The 22,141-nt window shown below is 48.2% G+C and overlaps 1 protein-coding gene across 1 annotated transcript; it reads right to left on the bottom strand.

Annotated features, from left to right (window-relative positions):
- Nucleotides 1-1,198: 1,198 nt before the first annotated feature.
- On the bottom strand, nucleotides 1,199-14,674 carry PRDX3 (peroxiredoxin 3). The gene is made up of 7 exons (XM_038758610.1): nucleotides 14,618-14,674; nucleotides 13,188-13,320; nucleotides 10,413-10,554; nucleotides 8,717-8,852; nucleotides 7,713-7,816; nucleotides 6,489-6,654; nucleotides 1,199-2,003 (listed from the first exon to the last, which is right to left on the bottom strand). The coding sequence occupies exons 1-7, from the start codon at nucleotides 14,672-14,674 to the stop codon at nucleotides 1,950-1,952; spliced, it is 792 nt and encodes a 263-aa protein (XP_038614538.1). The 3' UTR covers nucleotides 1,199-1,949.
- Nucleotides 14,675-22,141: the final 7,467 nt, after the last annotated feature.

The following is a 22,141-nucleotide window of genomic DNA, read 5'->3' as shown; positions in this document are numbered from 1 at the left end:
CTTACTAAAGTGCCAAGCACTGTTCTAAGCGCTGGGGGAGATACGAGGCGATCAGATTGTCTCACGTGGGGCCTCACAGTCTTCATCCCCATTTTACTCCGTGGCTCGGTGGAAAGAGGCCGGGCTTTGGAGTCAGAGGTCATGGGTTCAAATCCCAGCTCTGCCAACTGGGTGACTTTGGGCAAGTCACTTCACTTCTCTGGGCCTCAGTTCCCTCATCTAGAAAATGGGGATTGACTGTGAGCCCCCAGTGGGACAACTTGATCACCTTGTAACCTCCCCAGTGCTTAGAACAGTGCTCTGGCACATAGTAAGCGCGTAATAAATGCCATTATTATTATTTACAGATGAGGGAACTGAGGCCCAGAGAAGTGAAGTGACTTCTCCAAGGTCACACAGCGGATGAGTGGAAGAGGCGGAATTCGAAGCCAGGTCCTAACTCCCAAGCCCTTGCCACTTTCCTCATCTGCAGAATGGGATTAAAGACTGAGCCCCACGTGGGACAGGGATCGGGTCCAAACCCATTTCCTTGGATCCACCCCTGCGCTTAGTACAGTGCCTGGCACAGAGTAAGCTCTTAGTAATAATAATAATAATTATAATAATAATGGCATTTGTGAAGCACTTACTCTGTGCCAAGCACTGTTCTAAGCGCTGTGGTGGATCCAAGGTTATCAGGTTGTCCCACGTGGGGTTCACAGTCTTTATCCCCATTTTACAGTTAAGGGAACCATAGGGATTGTCTCTGTTGGTGAACTGTACTTTCCCAATGCTTAGACCAGTGCTCTGCGCACAGTAAGCGCTCAATAAATACGATTAATTGAATGAATAATTTCTTTTTAAAAGCTTATGGTCCAGAGGGACAGATTTTCTTTAAATCTACTTTACGTACTTCTGTTATCAATCACTCTGGCACTGTCTTTTCCCACAATAGGGATTTGATATCGATTGCCAACCTGAAAAATATATTTTTTAATGCAGAAAAGATTAACAGCTCTGATCATCTGTATCCCACTGGCCCACATCATGGTTTTAATGGCAAATAACAGTAAACAGTCCTAAAAAAATCTCACACTCACAGGGCACTTGCGGCAGTGACCAATGGCCCACATCATGGTTTTAATGGCAAATACAGCAAACAGTCCTAAAAAAATCTCACACTCACAGGGCACTTGGCGGCAGTGACCAAAAATGTTGATTTTTTTTTAATTCATGTTTATTTTTGATCATATAATATACACGGTAAATCTAAGGGAAATGCATTCCCAGTAAATCCCGCGTGTCCTCATTAAGCATATGCCATTACTACGTTCAATTACACAATATTCAGAGGTAAACCTACATTAATAAAATTTTTGAGTACTGCACATGATTACCGTATTAAATTGTTTCTGAACCCACGTACTTCGGGTTTAGTTTCTTTTATGTCAAGGGATTCAATTAACCCTAAATCGCAATCTTGGTTCGCAAACCCGCTTTCCAAAAGAAAATAAGTTTCAATCACTTGCAACAGAAATCCTAGAAGAAAAAAAAGGAAATGCTGTTATGCATCTATTTCACTCATGCCTTAGGTCCCAAACCTTGCCAACCTGTTTCCTTATGATTCCCTTTCTTGAACAAGAGCAATGCGCTTCTGGTGTGCTCCCTGCCTTCTAAGGACGTTTATAGATGGTAAAAAAAAGGAAAAATATTTAAAAATGTACTTTGCACGCCATACCCAGGAGTCAAGATCAGAGACCTCCTCCCACCAACGCAAACGCACTGCAACAATCCATTAAAATGGTTCTTGCCTATTTCAGCATTCAGTGATTTCTACAGTTCTGGGATCCAAGAATTAACTTTTGTTTTGCACTTATACAAATAAATCTTCTTAGACGCTAAGGCAGATTCGAAACTGAGGTTTCTCAGCAGCCGAAACCGCGGGTTCTTCATTTTTGATATTAGATAATTTATTGGTTCACTTTCTCAAAGTACTCTTTAGATGCTTCTGGATTTGGCTTGATCTGAAAAAAAAAAGTTTAATTTTTATATTTTCAAAATTCAAGGCTCCCTTAAAAGCACAGCAATGTTTTTTTAATCTTCGCGCCCACTGTGTCGAAGGGGTGAATCATTAAGATTTACGTGTTGTCTATTAGTTAAAGCATTTTCAAAATTCAAGGGTCTGAAAGAGATCCCTTAAAAGCACAGCAATCGTTTTTTAATCTTCGCGCCCACTGTGTCGAAGGGGTGAATCATTAAGATTTACGTGTTGTCTATTAGTTAAAGCATTTTCAAAATTCAAGGGTCTGAAAGGGATCCCTTAAAAGCACAGCAATCGTTTTTTAATCTTCGCGCCCACTGTGTCGAAGGGGTGAATCATTAAGATTTACGTGTTGTCTATTAGTTAAAGCATTTTCAAAATTCAAGGGTCTGAAAGAGATCCCCTAAAAGCACAGCAATCTTTTTTTAATCTTCGCACCCACTGTGTCGAAGGGGTAAATCAATAAAATTTACGTGTTGTCTATTAGTTAAAGCATTTTCGAAATTCAAGGGTCTGAAAGAGATCCCTTAAAAGCACAGCAATCTTTTTTTTATCTTTGTACCCACTGTGTCGAAGGGGTAAATCAATAAAATTTATGTGTTACCTATTAGTTAAAGCATTGAAGATGCCATCAAAATGAGCGTAATATGGGTTAGTTTATAAATCTACAGACAGCATTCAAGGTAGGCAATATAATAATAATAATAGTAATAATAATGATGGCATTTATTAAGCGCTTACTATGTGCAAAGCACTGTACTAAGCACTGGGGAATTTACAAGGTGATCAGGTTGTCCCATATGGGGCTCACGGTCTTAATCCCCATTTTACAGAGGAGGTAACTGAGGCCCTGAGAAATGAAGTGACTTGCTCAAGGTCACACAGGTGACAAGCGGTGGAGTGGGATTTGAACCCCTGACGTCTGACCCGAAAGCCCGGGCTCTTGCCACTGAACCACACTGCTTCGCTATACTGTACTATAGTGTAATATACTATATACTATCCTATTCCCAAGCGCTTAGTACAGTGCTCTACACACAGTAAGCGCTCAATAAATACGACATGCCATCATCATCACCATCATCATCTGATGATGATTTTGAGGGGTATTTACTACATGCCAGGCGCTGTAGGGGGTAGATAGGCTAGACACCTGTATATATATATATATATATATATATATATATATATATATATATATATATATATATATATATATATATATATACATATATATGTATATATATACACATATATACATATGTGTATATATATACATATATATAGTGTGTGTGTGTGTATTTCTTTCTGCCTTTTATTTTTTGGGAAGCAGCGTGGCTCAGTGGAAAGCGCCCGGGCTTGGGAGTCAGAGGTCATGGGTTCAAATCCCTACGCCGCCGCTTGTCCGCTGGGTGACTTTGGGCAAGTCACTTCACTTCTCTGGGCCTCAGTTCCCTCATCTGTAAAATGGGGATGAAGACTGCGAGCCCCCCCGTGGGACAGCCTGATCACCTTGTATCCTCCCCAGCGCTTAGAGCAGTGCTTTGCACATAGTAAGCGCTTAACAAATGCAATCATCATTATTATTATTATTATATATGTTTGTACATATTTATTACTCTTTATTTTACTTGTACATATTTATTCTATTTATTTTATTTGGTTTATATGTTTTGTTGTCTGTACGTGAGCCCGTTGTCGGGTAGGGACCGTCTCTATACGTTGCCGACTTGTACTTGTACTTACTATGTACTTTGCACATAGTAAGCACTTAATAAATGCCATTGTTATTATTATTATTATATTGCCTACCTTGAGTGCTCTGCACGCAGTAAGCGCTCAATAAACACGATTGAATGAATGAATGAATATTGGAAAGTTTTTAAATTCAAACTGAAAAAAAAAAAAAAAAAAACCCAACAAACAAACCAGCCAAGACTCCATCTTAGGAACAGAAAATGTCAGTGTTTTGTGTCCTATTTTTTTTTCCCCTTTATTCCTCCGCCCTTTGGGGGGGAAGTGAGGGAGAGAGAGAATGAACGCGGGTCCCTAGTGAAGTCATTTGTGTGTGATTCACCCCTTCACTGTTCATCAACGCCGTGTTGGGAATCTTGAGATGATTAAAGTCAGCCGGTAAATGAAGGCGTAGGCTCCCTGCAGCTGCAGGCCGACTACTTTCTGAGCGCCGTGGCCTCCATCACGGGCTGTCTCCTTCCCCTCGCTGCTCTCCTGGTTCACAACGCCTCGGCTCGCACTCAGCGCTCCTCTCAAAGGAGCCTGCTTGCAACCCAATTTCTTTGGGACCACATTCCCGTTTCAATCCACATGCTATCCCTCTCCATGATCAAATCCCCCCCACCCAGGAAAAGCCATTTCCCAGATGATCAAATCCCCCCCCCCCCAGGAAAAGCCATTCCCCAGATGACCTCTCTGGTCAATTATCCTCCTCGGCACTCAAGTTTACCCAGTGGGTTAGTGGAAGGAGCGCGGGCCCGGGCATCGGAGGTCGTGGGTTCCAATCCCGGCTCCGCCATGCATTCGTTCAGTCGTATTTATTGAGCGCTTACTGTGTGCGCAGCACTGGCTGCGTGACTTTGGGCAAGTCGCTTAACTTCTCTGGGGCTCAGTTACCTCATCTGTAAAATGGGGACTATGACTTGCCTCCCCCTTTTAGACTGTGAGCCCGCTGTTGGGTAGGGACCGTCTCTATATGTTGCCGACTTGGACTTCCCAAGCGCTTAGTACAGTGCTCTGCACACAGTAAGCGCTCAATAAATACGATTGATTGATTGATTGATTGGCTGCGGGCCCCACGTGGGACGGCCTGATTACTCCAGTGCTTGGCACATAGTAAGCGCTTAATGGCATCATTATTATACTATATAATTGTTATATGATTATATAACATATAACATAATTATGTTATATAATATATAATTATGTTATATAATATATAATCATGCTATATAATATATAATTATGTTATATAATATATAATTATGTTATATAATATATAATTATGTTATATAATATATAATTATGCATATAATATGTAATTATTAATATAATATATAATTATATAATATACTATTATTATTACTCCACATGCTGATTCGCGTTTCGCCCACTTTAGCTGTGCTCTCCTACTGTAGGTTTACAACTGCTGCCCGTCTCCCTCATTTTATAATAAGCTCTTTAAAAAGTAGGACCTGTGTTTTTTCTCTCCTCCTCTGTGAAAGCACCCGGTATCAGTGTTCAGCACAGAGTAGGGGCTCAATAAATACCGGTGGTGAGGAAGAGGAGACGGCGGCAGCAGCAGGCTGTGTGAGCTATATAGATTTTAGGGGTGTCTTTCCCTTCTAGACTGCGAGCCCACTGTTGGGTAGGGACCGTCTCTATATGTTGCCGACTTGGACTTCCCAAGCGCTTAGTACACAGTAAGCGCTCAATAAATACAACTGATTGATTGATTGAAGGGGCCTGCAGTAGTAAAGGCCGCAGCTGCACGAGCTGATATTTACTTTATCTTGTCTTACGGTGTCCAGTCCTCATCATCAATCGTATTTATTGAGCGCTTACTGGGTGCAGAGCACTGGACTAAGCGCTTGGGAAGTACAAATTGGCAACATGTAGAGACGGTCCCTACCCAACAGTGGGCTCACAGTCTAAAAGGGGGAGACGGAGAACAAAACCAAACATACTAACCAAATAAAATAAATAGAATAGATACGTACAAGTAAAATAAATAGACCCGTAGCAACTCCGTGGACACCTGCCTCCCAGAACGCCCCACCTCCACCTGCAATCGTTCTGGTAGCGTAACCCCTATTTTTACCAAGAAAACGCTCTGAAGTGGTTCACCGTTGCCTTCCTCCGCACAGTAGACTCATCATCATCATCATCAATCGTATTTATTGAGCGCTTACTATGTGCAGAGCACTGTACTAAGCGCTTGGGAAGTCCAAATTGGCAACATATAGAGACAGTCCCTACCCAACAGTGGGCTCACAGTCTAAAAGGGGGAGACAGAGACCAAACATACTAACAAAATAAAATAAATCGAATAGATATGTACAAATAAATTAAATAAATAGAGTAAAAAAATATGTACATAACCGAGACTCGAGTCGACTCTCTCCCGTGTCGCCGGTGCCCAGCGTGGGCGAGTTCCCCCTTCTAGACTGCGAGCCCACTGTTGGGTAGGGACCGTCTCTATATGTTGCCAACTTGGACTTCCCAAGCGCTTAGTACAGTGCTCTGCACACAGTAAGCGCTCGATAAATACAATTGATTGATTGAGTTTTGACTTGTAGCGGATTTCCCTCCCCTCGCTAGCCCCTGCCCAAGCTAGGAATGGAGTGGGCCTGCCTCTGCTTGACTCTCCTTCCCGGTGAGCACCGGGAATTCTCCGGGTGCGATCCTTTTCACTTGGGATTTTTAAAACCGCCACTTAAAAAACGGAACATACCGTAGGAGAGTCTGGGGTCCAGTTCGCCGGGCAGACCTCTCCGTGCGTCTCCACGTACTGGAACGCCTTCACTAAACGAAGCGTCTCTTCTACGCTTCGGCCCACAGGGAGGTCATTGATGCTCAGGTGCTTGATGACACCATTAGGATCAATTATGAACAGTCCTCTGTTCAAAAAAGAAAAAAATAGGCACACATGTTAGCTACTGGGGAAAGCGGATTCACGCGGTCAACGGGGATTTTTAAAATCTTAATTGGGTTTTCAGTATACTCTACAACTCTGGGCAAAGGACCGCAAGGTGAGCGTCACAACCCTGCTCCTTCCTAGCAGGTATTCGGATAAGGAGAAGCAGCGTGGCTTAGTGGAAAGAGCCCAGGGTTGGGAGTCAGGGGTCATGGGTTCTAATTCCGCTCCGCCACTTATCAGCTCTGTGACTTTGGGCAAGTCACTTCACTTCCTTCCTTCCTCTCCCCCTCGTCCTCCTCTCCATCCCCCCCATCTTACCTCCTTCCCTTCCCCACAGCACCTGTATATATGTATGTACATATTTATTACTCTATTTATTTATTTTACTTGTACATATCTATTCTATTTATTTTATTTTGTTAGTATGTTTGGTTTTGTTCTCTGTCCCCCCCCCTTTTAGACTGTGAGCCCACTGCTGGGTAGGGACTGTCTCTGTATGTTGCCAACTTGGACTTCCCAAGCGCTTAGTACAGTGCTTTGCACACAGTAAGCGCTCAATAAATACGATTGATTGATTGATTCACTTCTCTGAGCCTCAGTTACCTCATCCTTAAAATGGGGATGAAGACTGTGAGCCCCCCCCGTGGTTGTATCTACCCCAGTACATAGAACAGTGCTTGGCACATAACAATAATAATGATGGTTTTTGTTAAGCGCTTACTATGTGCCAGGCACAAAGCACTTAAATACCATTATTATAATAAGGAGAAAAAGTAGTCATTTTTTCCAGAAGAACACCAAAGCAAAATGAATACATTTCTTCTGACTTCTAGGCTAAGCAGTTAATTTAAAAATAGCCACTTCTGAAATGGGGTAATATTTTCAGTCACTTTCCAGTTTTTAAAAAAGTCCCAGGCAATACATTTTCATTATTTTTCGTGTTAACACCCGACTGTCTTACCATTATGTCACTAGACGCAAGAAATTGTATTAAAGGAACGTTTTGGTTTTGTTTGTTTTTTTTAAAGAAACTTTTACCTTAGAGCAAGACCAGGTCCTTCTAACAGCACCCCATAGTCTCGGGAAATTTGCTTTGTTAAATCTGACATAACTGCAATATTCATGTGGCCTAAACCACCGCTCTAAGCATAAAAGAAAAAAAGGATTTGTTACAGCAAGCTTTCCATGAAATGTATTTCAAAATGATTTTCACAGAAATTTCTTCTGAGAATGGCGAAGACAGGGAAAGTTATCTGCCAAGATCCTAAATTTTTTTCAACATTTTTTTCTCCTGGGTTGGTCGATGCTTTTAAAAAAAATTGTATTTTGAATAAGGGGAAAGAGGGGGGATAAAAAGTCAGGAGAACCTTCAAATTTAGCCTTCGTTATATTTTTGCGTAATGTTTACTTAGATAAAACCGCACATCCTTGAAACAACCTGACCGTGAAACAAGGCTGAGTGCCTGCACGGATAATTTCTGTTTGGATAGAAAAAAAAGTCACCAAGATAATAAACCGATGAAGGTATTTAACACACTTGGTGTGACGCAAGTTTTGAAGAAGAAAAAAAAAGACACGTTATTCCAGTAGAAACTTTGCAGCAGAACGCTTCATTTGCCTCAGTTCCCTCATCTGTAAAATGGGGATTAAGACTGTGAGCCCCACAGGGGAAAACTGATCATCTTGTATTCTCTCTAGCGCTTAGAACAGTGCTTTGCACATAGTAAGTGCTTAACAAATGCCGTCATTATTATTATTATTATTATTATTATTAAGGCAGCCAGAATCAGAAGTGTTATCCTTTCATTTGAACAAATCTAAGTCTTCTGTCTACCTCAAGAATACCCTTTGTAAAGTCACCATCTAGTATGTCAAAATACTGCAGGAATTTCCCTTTTCTAGAAGCGTTCTTTATTCTTGTATCTTTTTTGTTTAAGGCTATCCCAGTGTACTTTAAAAATTAAAACCGGAGGGGCTACAGACTGCAACTTCACAAACACTTCGTATTCCCGAGGAAAAAAAGATGTAACCTGGATTTGTACCTTTCTTGGTGTATTAATCCAGGCAAGATGACAAAAGTGAGAATCTACCGAAACGGCCACAACTTCACAATTCACGTCGTGAAATTCATTAGCTTTGTCGCTGAAAGCAATGATTTCCGTTGGGCATACAAAAGTACTGCGGGGAAAGAAAAGAAAGATTGTAAGGACTGCGATATAGTCGTATCATCTTTGTCACGGAAACCATAAAAGGGTGCAGATTTTAAAAACCAAAATAATCTGTTCAAATGGTCAGTCGTCAAAAGCCAACTTGTTGTTGCCAACTGGTACTTCCCAAGCGCTTAGTACAGCGCTCTGCACACAGTAAGCGCTCAATAAATACGATTGATTGATTGATTGAAGCAGCATGGCTCAATGGAAAGAGCCTGGGCTTGGGAGTCAGAGGTCACGGGCTCCGGCACGTGTCAGCTGTGTGACTTTGGGCAAGTCACTTAACATCTCTGTGCCTCGGTCACCTCATCTGGAAAATGGGGATTACGAATGTGAGCCCCACATGGGACAACCTGATCACCTTGTATCCTCCCCAGCGCTTAAAAACAGTGCTTGACACACAGTGAGCGCTTAACAAATGTCATTAGTAGTAGTAGTATTAAAAAGGGAAATTATTTTTTGGCGTTTTCTCGAGGAAACACTTTTCAACTCGCTGCGGTGACCTCTTTCCTCGCGGGGACACGAACGCGCTTCAGTTCAAATTCACCCATTTTCAACCATTATCAGAGTTGGGGAAGGATTCTCCTCCCTTCATCCTTATCAGGCCTAACGCTAGAAACGGACAACGGGCTCCGGCACATGTCAGCTGTGTGGCTTTGGGCAAGTCACTTAACTTCTCTGTGCCTCGGTCACCTCATCTGGAAAATGGGGATTAAGAATGTGAGCCCCACGTGGGACAACCTGATCACCTTGTATCCTCCGCAGCGCTTAAAAACAGTGCTTGGCACGCAGTGAGCGCTTAACAAATGTCATTAGTAGTAGTAGTATTAAAAGGGGAAATTATTTTTTGGCGTTTTCTCGAGGAAACACTTTTCAACTCGCTGCGGTGACCTCTTTCCTCGCGGGGACACGAACGCGCTTCAGTTCAAATTCACCCATTTTCAACCATTATCAGAGTTGGGGAAGGATTCTCCTCCCTTCATCCTTATCAGGCCTAACGCTAGAAACGGACAACGGGCTCCGGCACATGTCAGCTGTGTGGCTTTGGGCAAGTCACTTAACTTCTCTGTGCCTCGGTCACCTCATCTGGAAAATGGGGATTAAGAATGTGAGCCCCACGTGGGACAACCTGATCACCTTGTATCCTCCCCAGCGCTTAAAAACAGTGCTTGGCATGCAGTGAGCGCTTAACAAATGTCATTAGTAGTAGTAGTATTAAAAGGGGAAATTATTTTTTGGCGTTTTCTCGAGGAAACACTTTTCAACTCGCTGCGGTGACCTCTTTCCTCGCGGGGACACGAACGCGCTTCAGTTCAAATTCACCCATTTTCAACCATTATCAGAGTTGGGGAAGGATTCTCCTCCCTTCATCCTTATCAGGCCTAACGCTAGAAACGGACAGCGGGCCGCTCGACGGGAAGTCCTTCCAGATAAAAGCCACCGTTCGTCCCGGAGAAACTCCGGTGAGGTGAAACCGTGAATAACGAAGACGACCCATTTAGAGCACGAGATGAAAGGAGACACTTACAAATCCAAAGGGTAGAAGAAAAGCACCAGGTACTTCCCCTTAAAGTCATCGAGAGTCAGCTCTTTGAACTCTCCATCGACCACGGCTGTACCTTTAAAATACGGGGCGTGCTGGGTGACTGCAGGAACGTAGTTGGAAGAGCCTGAAAACCAAAAAGGTTTGGACTATTAATCGCTCATTCCAATAATTACAAATCGTATTAAACTCATCCGTTAACACGTACAGTTCTTCCACACCACACATCATCCTGTCCAAAATGACACCTTTTTCAAAAGCAGTGCGCGCTGGTAACACACTCACAATCCTTTAAACTGCAAGCTCCTCGTGGGGAGGGAAGCTCTGCCACATTGTACTCTCCCAGGCACTTAGTACAGTGCTCTGCCCACGGTAGGCGCTCAGTAAATCCCACTGGTTGAACGGGCCAACTCCCAGGCCCTTGCTCTATCCGCCAATTCCAAGGCGGTTCGTCGAGACCGTGAGAGGCCGGGATGGGCAGGGATCGTCTCTACTGCTGAATTGTACTTTCCAAGCGCTCAGTACAGTGCTCTGCACGCAGTCAACGCTCAAGAAATCCGACCGAACGCACGGATGGCTCAGAATTTGGTCGGCACGACAAATGGCCACCGAATACGAATTTCAACTCTCCGCCATCCTACCCACCGAAACCCTTTTTTACCTATGCAGCGTGGCTCGGTGGCAAGAGCCCGGGCTTGGGAGTGGGTTCTAATCCCGGCCCTGCCACTCGGCAGCTGTGGGACTTTGGGCGAGGCGCTTCGCTGCTCGGTGCCTCAGTTCCCTCATCTGGAAAATGGGGATGAAGACTGTGAGCCCCACGGGGGGCAACCTGATCACCTCGTATCACCCCCCGGCGCTTAGAACAGTGCTTTGCACATAGTAAGCGCTTAACAAATGCCATTATTCCTCACCGTGTGCTCTGCACACAGTAAGCGCTCAATAAATACGATTGATTGATTGATTGTTATTATTATTATTCACTTCTCTGGGCCTCAGTGACCTTGGCTGTAAAACGGGGGTGAAGCCTGTGAGCCCCACGTGGGACAACCTGATCCATCAATCAATCGTATTTATTGAGCGCTTACTGTGTGCAGAGCACAGGACTAAGCGCTTGGGAAGTCCACGTTGGCAACATGTAGAGACAGTCCCTACCCAACAGTGGGCTCACAGTCTAAAAGGGGGAGACAGAGAACAAAACCAAACATACTAACAAAATAAAATAAATAGAATAAATATGTACAAGTAAAATAGAGTAATAAATATGTACAAACATGTATATATATATATACACATATATACTGATCACCTTGGATCCTCCCCAGCGCTTAATAATAATAATGATGATGATGATGGCATTTGTTAAGCGCTTACTCTATGCACAGCACTGTTCTAAGCGCTGGAGAACAGAGCTCCCCGCCGCTTAGAACAGAGCTTGGCACAGAGGAAGCGCTTAATCAATCAATCGTATTTATTGAGCGCTTACTGTGTGCAGAGCACTGTACTAAGCGCTTGGGAAGTCCAAGTTGGCAACATATAGAGACGGTCCCTACCCAACAGCGGGCTCACAGTCTGAAAGGGGGAGACAGAGAACAAAACCAAACATACTAACAAAATAAAATAAATAGAATAGATATGTACAAGTAAAATAAATAGAGTAATAAATACGTGCAAACATATACATACATACAGGTATATGTATATACATATATACATGTATATATATACACATGCATATATATGTATATATATATACACACATATATACTGATCACCTTGGATCCTCCCCAGCGCATAATAATAATAACAATAATAATAATGGCATTTGTTAAGCGCTTACTCTGTGCACAGCACTGTTCTAAGCGCTGGAGAACAGAGCTCCCCGCCGCTTAGAACAGAGCTTGGCACAGAGGAAGCGCTTAATCAATCAATCATATTTATTGAGCACTTACTGTGTGCAGAGCACTGTACTAAGCGCTTGGGAAGTCCAAGTTGACAACATATAGAGACGGTCCCTACCCAATAGTGGGCTCACAGCTTAAATACCATCATCATTATTATTATTACCATGCCACCCAACCCACCGAAAATATCTTGCCCTTTAGAATGCCTTCCAGCTAGGTAAAAGCTAGAGAAGCAGCGTGGCTTAGTGGAAAGAGCCTGGGCTTGAGAGTCATCATCAATCGTATTTATTGAGCGCTTACTATGTGCAGAGCACTGTACTAAGCGCTTGGGAAGTCCAAACTGGCAACATATAGAGACAGCCCCTACCCAACAGTGGGCTCACAGTCTAAAAGGGGGAGACAGAGGTCACAGGTTCAAATCCCGGCTCCGCCGCTCGTCAGCTGTGTGACTTCGGGCAAGTCACTTCGCTTCTCTGGGCCTCAGTTCCCTCATCTGTAAAATGGGGTTGATTGAGTCTTTTAGACCGTGAGCCCACTGTTGGGTAGGGACTGTCTCTATATGTTGCCAATTTGGACTTCCCAAGCGCTTAGTCCAGTGCTCTGCACATAGTAAGCGCTCAATAAATACGATCGATGATGATGAGCGTGAGCCCCACATGGGCCAACCTGATCACCTCGGATCCTCCCCAGCGCTTAGAACGGTGCTTTGCACATAGTAAGCGCTTACTACCAAAATTATTATAATTATTATTATGATTATAAAAGAGGTGCCCGGGGCCGCCCCTTTTTAGCACTGGAATTATTTCCTCTTCGAGGGCAGTCCCAACAGAGGAAAGTAGGAAAAGGGGAAAAGACTTACTGGTGCTGAAGGGCAGTCGGGAAAGGGGGGAACCGGCGGGCACGGGATTCTCCCGGCGTTTTCTTTCCGGTGGACCGGTCACCGCCCGCAGGGCAGAGATGGCCCTGGGGAAGTTGCAGGGCTGGCGGGCCATCTGGAAGAAGCAGAAATCGGTGGCGCTTACCTAATATTCATTCAGTCAGGAGGATTTATTGAGCGCTTACTGTGTGCAGAGCACTGTACTGAGCGCTTGGGAAGTCCCAGTTGGCGCCATACCTACTAGGTGATGGTATGGGTTAAAGGGCTCAGTCCTACCCTGGTAGCTGAGAGCCGGGGGAGGGCCTGGGCTGGACGGCAGGCAGGGGTGAGAATCAATCAATCATCAATCGATCGTGTTTATTGAGCGCTTACTGTGTGCAGGGCACTGTACTGAGCGCTTGGGAAGTACGAGTTGGCGACATACGGCAACACACCTAATAGTGGTAATGTACAAACATGTATATATATATATATACACATGAATACTGATCACCTTGGATCCTCCCCAGCGCTTAATAATAATAATGATGGGTTAAAGGGCTCAGAGAGGAGGAGGACGGGGAGGAGGAGGAGGGGGAAGAGGAGGAGGAGGAGGAGGACGGGGAAGAGGGGGAGGAGGACGACGAGGAGGACGGAGAGGGGGAGGATGAGGGGGAGGAGGCTGAGGAGGAGGAGGACGAGTAGGGAGAGGAGGACGGGGAGAAGGAGGAGGACGGAGAAGAGGAAGAGGGGGAGGAGGACGGAGAGGAGGATGGAGAGGATGATGAGGGGGAGGAGGAGGACGGGGAGGAGGAGGAGGACGGAGAGGAGGAGGAGGACGAGGAGGGAGAGGAGGAAAGGGAGGACGGAGAGGAGGAGGAGGAGGACGGTGAGGAGGAAAGGGAGGAGGAGGAGGGAGAGGAGGACGGGGAGGGAGAGGAGGAAAGGGAGGACGGAGAGGAGGATGGAGAGGATGATGAGGGGGAGGAGGAGGACGGGGAGGAGGAGGAGGGAGAGGAGGGGGAGGAGGGAGAGGAGGGGGAGGAGGGGGAGGGAGAGGAGGAAAGGGAGGACGGAGAGGAGGAGGAGGAGGACGGGGAGGAGGAGGAGGACGGGGAGGAGGAGGAAAGGGAGGAGGAGGAAGGAGAGGAGGAGGAGGAGGGAGAGGAGGACGAGGAGGAGGACGGGGAGGGAGAGGAGGAAAGGGAGGACGAAGAGGAGGAGGAGAGGAGGAGGAGGACGAGGAGGAGGAAAGGGAGGGAGGAGGAGGAGGAGGACGGGGAGGAGGAGGAGGAGGAAAGGGAGGACGGAGAGGAGGAGGAGGAGAGGGAGGCCGGAGAGGAGGAGGAGGAGGAGGAGGAGGAGGAGGAGGACGGGGAGGAGGAGAGGGAGGACGGGGAGGAGGAGGCGCCTGTCGGCGTGGGGCCCCTCACCATGTACCGGAGGAGGCGGCGGCCTCCCCACAACGCCCGGACGGCCCGTGTCGCCATCTTCCCTGCCGACCGGGGACACGGGGACACGGGGAGAGGGGAGGGAGGGGGGCCCGGGCTATCGCGGGAACAGCCGGCCGGGGACCGGGGGCGGGGACACGGGGACGGAAGGGGAGGGGGAGGGGGAGGGGGGGCGAGCTGTCGCGGTGTTACCGACAAACAGGGTGCAAAAGCGGTTAATCGGTGTAAATGGGCCGCAGGGTTCTCGTACCCAGGGTGGTGACGCGGAGAGGAAAAATGAGTCGGAGACAGGAGCTCAGATAGAGCAGGGAAGAAGGAAAGTGGCTCCCTGCCCCTTCACCTCCCGGGACAAGCAGCCCCCATCCCACGCCCACTGTGCCTTTTACTGAGTTACGGCAACATGGGGAGTGGGGCATTTGGGAATTTCAGGAATTGGGACCGGCAGGATGTTACAGATTATCCTTGTTCTCCGTTCCCACGCCTCGCATAGATAGATAGGTAATAATAGGGATGTAAATTCTTGGGCCCTACGGCCTTGCATAGATAGGTAATAATAGGGATGTAAATTCTTGGGCCCTATGGCCTTGCATAGATAGGTGATAGGGATGTAAATTCTTGTTAATAGGGATGTAAATTATCTTCACCTTCGGATGGGTGTTACTTGTTGACGGCCTTAGAAGACTTTTAGACTGTGAGCCCACTGTTGGGTAGGGACTGTCTCTCTATATGTTGCCAATTTGGACTTCCCAAGCGCTTAGTGCGGTGCTCTGCACATAGTAAGCGCTCCATAAATACGATTGATGATGATGATGATGAAGGCATCTGTTACAGACTTGTTCTCTCAGCCTGCAGAAACGGAGGGTTCCTGTCAGCACATACAAAATGGAGTCAGTCATGTCAAGTCCAAGTTGGCAACATATGGAGACGGTCCCCACCCACCAGTGGGCTCACAGTCTAGAAGGGGGAGACAGAGAATAGTAATAACGACGGCATTTGTTAGGCGCTTACTATGCGCTAGGCACTCTATTAATCACCGGGATCGATACAAGCAAATCAGACCGGACACAGCCCCTGTTCCACCTGGGGCTCACGGTCTTAATCCCCATTTGACAGAAGAGGTAACTGAGGCACAGAGCAGGGGCGGACACTCGGAGAAGCAGCGTGGCTCAGTGGAAAGAGCCCGGGCTTTGGAGTCAGAGGTCACGGGTTCAAATCCCGTCCCCACCAACTGTCAGCTGTGTGACTTTGGGCAAGTCGCTTCACCTCTCTGGGCCTCAGTTCCCTCATCTGTAAAATGGGGATGGCCGTGAGCCCCCTTTTAGACTGTGAGCCCACTGTTGGGTAGGGACCGTCTCCATATGTTGCCAACTTCATCATCATCATCAATCGTATTTATTGAGCGCTTACTGTGTGCAGAGCACTGTACTAAGCGCTTGGGAAGTACAAGTTGGCAACATACAGAGACAGTCCCTACCCAACAGCGGGCTCACAGTCTAAAAGGGGGAGACAGAGAACAAAACCAAACATACTAACAAAATAAAATAAATAGGATAGATCTGTACAAATAAAATAAATAAATAAATATGTGCAAACATATATACAGGTGTTGTGGGGAAACTTGTACTTCCCAAGCGCTTAGTACAGTGCTCTGCACACAGTAAGCGCTCAATAAATGCGATTGATGATGGTGAAGGCCGTGAGCCCCACGTGGGACAATCTGATCGCCTTGTAACCTCCCCAGCGCTTAGCACAGGGCTTTGCAGATCGTAAGAGCTTAATAGGTGCCGTCATTGTTATTCTCGCGGGAACATGGGGGCGGGGGGTGAGGCCACGGGGGGAGGGGCGGCCTGTCGCGGGAACAGCCGGGCGGGGGAGGGGCCGAGGGGCGACGGAATGGCGGGAGAGCGCCGGGGGGGGCGGGGCCGCGGAGCGGGGGCCGACGGGAAAAAGGAGCGCGCGCGCGCGCGCGGGGGGGGCGGGGAGCGAGGAGATGGCGGGAAAGTTCCAGGGGGCGGGGCCGCGGAGCGGGGGCCGACGGGAAAAAGGGGCGGGGAGCGAGAAGATGGCGGGAAAGCTCCAGGGGGCGGGGCCGCGGAGCGGGGGCTGACGGGAAAAAGGGGCGGGGGCCCCGCCTCAGTCCCCTCAGGGCGCTGACGGAGACCTTACTGGACGCCGAACGAGTGCTGTGCTAAGCGGCGGTGGGGGGGGGGTGGGGGCGCGGGGGCTAATCCAGCCGAGTTGGTGCGCGGGACCCCCGTCCGCGAGCCGCTTCCGGTCCCCAGGCAGCGGCAGGCTTCGAGAACGATTAGTCGGGCAGTCAGTCCGTCTGTCAGGCAGGCAGTCCGTCAGTCAGTCCGTCCGTCTGTCAGGCAGTCCGTCCATCCGTCAGGCAGTCAGTCAGTCCGTCAGGCAGTCCGTCCATCCGTCAGGCAGGCAGGCAGTCCGTCAGTCAGTCCGTCCGTCCGTCTGTCTGTCTGTCAGGCAGTCCGTCCGTCCGTCAGGCAGTCCGTCAGTCCATCCATGCGTCAGGCAGTCAGGCAGTCCGTCCATCCGTCAGGCAGTCAGTCAGTCCGTCAGTCAGTCCGTCCATCCGTCAGGCAGGCAGGCAGGCAGTCCGTCCGTCCGTCTGTCTGTCAGGCAGTCCGTCCGTCCGTCAGGCAGTCCGTCAGTCCGTCAGGCGGTCAGTTCATCCATGCGTCAGGCAGTCAGGCAGTCCGTCCATCCGTCAGGCAGGCAGTCAGTCCGTCAGTCAGTCCGTCCATCCGTCAGGCAGGCAGGCAGTCAGTCCGTCCATCCAGCAGGCAGGCAGTCCGTCAGTCAGTCCGTCCGTCCGTCAGGCAGTCCGTCAGTCCGTCAGGCGGTCAGTTCATCCATGCGTCAGGCAGTCAGTCAGTCCGTCCATCCGTCAGGCAGGCAGTCAGTCCGTCCGTCCGTCCGTCCGTCAGGCAGTCAGTTCATCCATGCATCAGGCAGGCAGGCAGTCCGTCCGTCCGTCAGGCAGTCAGTTCATCCATGCATCAGGCAGTCTGTCAGTCCGTCCGTCAGGCAGTCCGTCCGTCCATCCGTCAGGCAGGCAGTCAGTCAGTCCGTCCGGCAGGCAGTCAGTCAGTCCGTCCATCCATCCGTCAGGCAGTCAGTTCATCCATGCGTCAGGCAGTCAGTCAGTCCATCCATCCGTCAGGCAGTCCGTCAGTCAGTCCGTCCATCCGTCAGGCAGTCAGTCAGTCCGTCCGTCGGGCAGTCAGTCCGTCCATCCGTCAGGCAGTCAGTTCATCCATGCATCAGTCAGTCAGTCAATCCGTCCATCCGTCAGGCAGTCAGTTCGTCAGTCCGGCAGGCAGGCAGGCAGTCCGTCAGTCAGTCTGTCAGGCAGGCAGGCAGTCCGTCAGTCAGTCTGTCAGGCAGGCAGGCAGCTTGTCAGTCAGTCTGGCAGGCAGGCAGGCAGCTTGTCAGTCAGTCTGGCAGGCAGGCAGTCAGTCTGGCAGTCAGTCCGGCAGGCAGGCAGGCAGTCAGTCCGTTAGGCAGTCAGTTCGTCAGTCAGTCCATCCATCCGTCAGGCAGTCAGTTCATCAGTCAGTCCGACAGGCAGGCAGTCAGTCCGTCCATCCGTCAGGTAGGCAGGCAGTCCATCAGGCAGTCCATCCATCCATCAGGCAGTCAGTCAGTCCGTCCATCCGTCAGGCAGTCAGTCTGGCAGGCAGGCAGGCAGTCAGTCCGTTCAGGCAGGCAGTCAGTCCATCAGGCAGTCAGTCAGGCCATCAGTCAGGCAGTCAGTGTGTCAGGCAGACAGGCAGTCAGTCCATCAGGCAGGCAGTCCAGTCCGTCAGGCAGGCAGGCAGTCCGTCCGTCTGTCTGTCAGGCAGGCAGTCCGTCAGGCAGGCAGTCAGTCCGTCCGTCAGGCAGTCAGTCTGGCAGGCAGGCAGTCAGTCCGTCCACCCATCAGGCAATCAGTCCATCAGGCAGTTAGTCAGTCAGACCATCAGTCAGGCAGTCAGTTCGTCAGGCAGACAGGCAGTCAGTCCATCAGGCAGGCAGTCCAGTCCGTCCGTCAGGCAGGCAGTCAGTCCATCAGTCAGGCAGTCCGGCCATCTGTCAGGCAGGCAGGCAGTCCGTCAGGCAGGCAGGCAGTCAGTCAATCAATCATATTAAGCGCCTTCCACGGGCAGAGCACCGTACTAAGCGCTTGGCAGAGGACACTACAACAGGAGCAGTGTGGCATAGTGGCAAGAGCCCGGACTTGGGAGTCAGAGGTCGTGGGTTCTAATCCCGCCTCCACCACTTATCAGCAGTGTGACTTTGGGCGAGCCACTTCGCTTCTCTGGGCGGGGCCCCAGTTCCCTCATCTGGAAAATGGGGATGAAGACTGCTGTAGGGGTGAGGTGATGGACGGCTTTCAAAGCCCATGGGAAGAGAGAGCCGGCCCCGATCTCTCTCCCTCTCTGCGGTCTCGCATTCCCTCCTGCCTACAGGACATCCCTCCCAACGTGGCCAAAACCAAACTCCTCATCTTCCCACCCGAACCCTGTTCTCTGGTTTAGGTTGGCAGATTTGACGGGAAGGAAATTCCCAGAACGGGGCTGTTCTGCATACAATCAACCAATCGTATTTATTGCATGCTCACTGTGTGCAGAGCACTGTACTAAGCGCTTGGGAGACAACAGTGCTTTGCACGTAGTAAGCGCTTAACAAATGCCATCATTGCTATTAGCCTTCCCAGACTGAGTCCCCTCCTTCCTCTTCCCCTCGTCCCCTCCATCCCCCCGTCTTACCTCCTTCCCTTCCCCACAGCACCTGTATATATGTATATATGTTTGTACATATTTATTACTCTATTTATTTTACTTGTACCTATCTATTCTATTTATTTCATTTTGTTAATATGTCTGGTTTTGTCCTCTGTCTCCCCCTTCTAGACTGTGAGCCCGCTGTTGGGTTGGGACCGTCTCTATGCGTTGCCAACTTGTACTTCCCAAGCGCTTAGTCCAGTGCTCTGCACACAGTAAGCGCTCAATAAATACGATTGATTGATTGATTGTACTTCCCAAGTGCTTAGTCCAGTGCTCTGCACACAGTAAGCGCTCAATAAATACGACTGATCGACTGATACAGTCGACTCGGTAGGTACAACCCTTCCCTTCAAAGAGCTTAAATCTCAAACTCTTGAAGCCTGATTCCTTCGGAACACGTACATGTGGTTGAGGCGGAAGTTTCAGAGGAAAGAAAAAATAACCTGGGCAAAATTGTTAATTTATTGGCCTAACAGCCCTTAATTGGAGAGTTTCTAGATTGGCCCTTAATTGGACCGTTCCTAGATTGGGCAGTGGCTAGCGCGTGGAGGCCAACCAAGTCAAAAGTCTTGGAGAGAGTCGAGGGCGGAGACTCAATTTTACTTCGCAGGAGGAGGCGATGGTCAACCGCTTCCGTATTTTTCCCAGGAAAAATCCATGGATCCACTCCCAGAACGACTGCAGATGGAAGTGGGGCGTTCGGGCGTCCGCGGACGACTCGCCGTCGCAAGGCCGGGTAAGACCAGACATCTGTAACTGGAGCCCAATAAGCAGAAGACTTAGAGCAAAAGGCGAATAAATCTCATTTCAATAGAAAGTGGATGTTCTGAAACAGTGGAAATTCAAAAACCCATCTTCATTACTTATCACGTCGGGCCGTGACTGTGTATTAACATTCCGTGGCTCCGGGACCGATTCAGTCTATTTTTCTTTCAGATGTGTTTGGGACTTCATCAGCCTTTGGCTGAACGGAAAAGATAAATTTATCTGTAGGCCCAGAGGACGTGAAAACAATTTATTAAATAACAGATATATCATCCTCTCTTGCACATGAGAACATTAGTCTGTCCCTCGGTGGGACACTTTGCAAGCATAGCGAGTGCGGAATAAAAAAAATGGAGAAGGAGCGTGGTCTAGCGGGAAGAGCCTGGGAGCCCGAGGACCTGGGTTCTAATTCCGACGCCGCCACTTTCATGGCGTCATGGATAGAGCAAGGGCCTGGAAATCAGAGGGTTGTGGGTTCTAATGCCGGCTCCACCACTTGTCCGCTCTGTGATCTTGGGCAAGTACTTCATTTCGGGCGCTTAGAACAGTGCTTTGCACATAGTAAGGCTTAACAAATACCATCATCATCATCATTCTCTGATGTAAAATGGAGTTTGAAACTGTAAACCCACGTGTCAATCCGATTTGCTGGTATCCACTTAGTACAGGGCCTGTCGCCCAGTAAGCGCTCAACAAATACCACTGTTATTATTATCAGCTGCTGTGTGACTTTGGACAAGTCACTACACTGTTCTGTGCCTCAGTTACCTCATCTGTGAAGTGGGGATGAGGATTGTGAGCCCCAAATGGTGTACAACCTGATTATCTTGTATTCATTCATTCAATCGTATTTATTGGGCGCTTACTGTGTGCAGCGCACTGTACTAAGCGCTTGGGAAGTACAGGTTGGCAACAGATAAAGACGGTCCCTACCCAACAACGGGCTCACAGTCGAGAAGGGGGAGACAGACAGCAAAACAAAAACATGTAGACAGGTGTCAAAATCTACCCCAACAGCGTGGCTCAGTGGAAAGAGCACGGGCTTTGGAGTCAGAGGTCATGAGTTCAAATTCCGGCTCCTCCACTTAATAATAATAATAATGATGATGGCATTTGTTAAGCGCTTACTATGTGCAAAGCACTGTTCTAAGTGCTGGGTAGGATACAGGGTGATCAGATTATCCCACGTGGGGCACACAGTCTTCATTCCCATTTTACAGATGAGGGAACTGAAGCCCAGAGAAGTGAAGTGACTTGCCCACAGTCCCACAGCTGACAAGCGGCGGAGCCGGGATTTGAACCCATGACTTCTGACTCCCGAGCCCAGCCTCTTACCACTAAGCCCAGCTGCTTCTCTACTTTCTCGCACGTGTCAGCCGTGGGACTTCGGGCGAGTCACTTCACTTCTCTGGGCCTCAGTTCCCTCATCTGTAAAACGGGGATGAAGACTGTGAGCCCCTTGTGGGACAACCTGATCACCTTGTAACCTCCCCAGCGCTTAGAACAGTGCTTTGCACATAGTAAGCGCCTAATAAATGTCATTATTATTATTATTATTATTGCAGTGTTTAAAAAATACCATTAAAAAAAGGTAACAATAAGTGGAAATAACGTTCAAGTCCCTCGTTGATTTTTTTCTTCTTGCCACTAGATGGCGCGCGCGTCCAGCGTTTGCCGCAGTGCCGGACTTCATTCATTCATTCATTCATTCATTCATTCATTCAATCATTCACTCATTCACTCATTCATTCATTCAATCGTATTTATTGAGCACTTACTACTACTAGTTAATAACAATAGTATTTGTGAGACGCCTACTCTGTGCCGAACACTCTTCTAAGCGCTGGGGTGGATCCAAGCTGGGCCCCCGTGAGGCTCACAGTCTAAATCCCCATTTTCCCGACGAGGGAACTGAGGCCCAAATAATCCAATCAATCAATTGTAGTTATTGAGC

This window comes from Tachyglossus aculeatus, chromosome 16 (assembly GCF_015852505.1).
Source record: "Tachyglossus aculeatus isolate mTacAcu1 chromosome 16, mTacAcu1.pri, whole genome shotgun sequence".
NCBI lineage: Eukaryota > Metazoa > Chordata > Mammalia > Monotremata > Tachyglossidae > Tachyglossus > Tachyglossus aculeatus.
The sequence above is the reverse complement of the archived record's forward strand: the minus strand, read 5'-3'. Positions and strand labels throughout refer to the sequence as shown.

What these genes read in the sequence shown, in the direction of transcription:
- PRDX3 (XM_038758610.1), bottom strand. Translation starts at nt 14,674, where the DNA reads ATGGCGACACGGGCCGTCCGGGCGTTGTGGGGAGGCCGCCGCCTCCTC. An exon ending in GCCGCCTCCTCCGGTACATG is followed by an intron (nt 13,321 to 14,617) that starts GTGAGGGGCCCC and finishes TGCTTCTTCCAG; the next exon opens with ATGGCCCGCCAGCCCTGCAA. An exon ending in GGACCCCAGACTCTCCTACG is followed by an intron (nt 2,004 to 6,488) that starts GTATGTTCCGTT and finishes TTTTTTTTTCAG; the next exon opens with ATCAAGCCAAATCCAGAAGC.